Raw genomic sequence first — 1,099 nt, 5'->3', positions numbered from 1 at the left:
ATATTCACAGTGCAAGTGTTGCAAGTGTTGCAGTGTTCACCTAAAACAGTTTAGGAAGCTTAGGAAGTGCAGCTTCTACACTCAGTCCCTGGTTAAGTTTTCTACTGTGAATGAATGATTAAATGTCTCTGTGTAAACACTGTGATGGACTGTGCACACACACACACACAAACACTGTGTGTAGGAGTGTCAACGCGAAGGTGGCAAACTGAGATTATCCAAGATCACCTCGAGGAGGCTGACGAGACTTTTGAAGTGCTGCTGGTCTCTCCTGAAAGCACCGTCATTGGCAGCACCAACAAAGCTACGCTCACCATCAGAGACTCAGCAGGAGGTAAAAATGATTATTTTGCCACACATGATGGCATTTGAGGATAGACTTATCTTACCCCCGAACTAAAACCACAGGGCAGTGCAGGCTAGACCAGAATCAGGAGGCTCCTGTTCTTGGAGGACAGGAGATTCAGGCCAACACGTACCCTCAGCATGGATCCATACACCTCGAGAAACTTCCTCTTGGGACAGACTCGATCATCTGGACCCGTGGAGACAGCATCTCCAGGCCAGGAGTCCCCAAAAAGAAACTCAGAGTCAGAGGCAATGCAAAGTCAGTAAGTACACACTGTAAGCTCTGCTGTTTGAATGTATTATATATGAAATCGCTGCAGTTGAATCTTTCTGCAGCTGACCTTTGTCCTTTCACAGCCTCCACAGTACGGCAGACTAGTTTTAGCTGGTGAACCACTGAGCACAGGCTCTAATTTCACCCAGAGAGACATAGAGGAGCTGGAGGTGGCATATCAACATGACGGGGGGCCGTCACAGATAGACCGATTCTCCTTCACTGGCTCAGACAGCACTAATCGAGGGTTCCTGCTGGACGGGCAGTTACACAGAGAGCCTGTTTTCTTCATATTTCAGGTAGGTTATAAGGGCTGGCTTTACCTGTGAGAGATACTGTGGTGGTGCCATAATTGTGTTGGAAACATGTGCACTAGTTAAGGCAAACAAACACTGGTTAGCTGTTTTATCCACACAGTGCTAAACCACTTTTGTGGTCATTATTGAAAGCTGTGCACAGAAGGAGAGGGACGTGGAC

General features: G+C 47.3%; 1 protein-coding gene across 1 annotated transcript in view; it reads left to right on the top strand.

Moving 5' to 3' along the window:
* Nucleotides 1-35: 35 nt before the first annotated feature.
* LOC102304068 (FRAS1-related extracellular matrix protein 1) overlaps nucleotides 36-1,099 on the top strand; it is a gene marked incomplete in the record, with an annotated part of 3,654 nt that continues 2,590 nt past the window's right edge. Inside the window, 2 exon segments of the mRNA XM_014331363.2 lie at nucleotides 36-334; nucleotides 409-611. Coding sequence (XP_014186849.1) covers nucleotides 115-334; nucleotides 409-611 — 423 coding nt within the window.

The sequence above is a fragment of the Haplochromis burtoni genome, unplaced genomic scaffold, assembly GCF_018398535.1.
Source record: "Haplochromis burtoni strain Fernald_Lab_line unplaced genomic scaffold, NCSU_Asbu1 Contig_2202, whole genome shotgun sequence".
Lineage (NCBI taxonomy): Eukaryota > Metazoa > Chordata > Actinopteri > Cichliformes > Cichlidae > Haplochromis > Haplochromis burtoni.
This window is presented reverse-complemented; position numbering and strand designations above follow the sequence as displayed.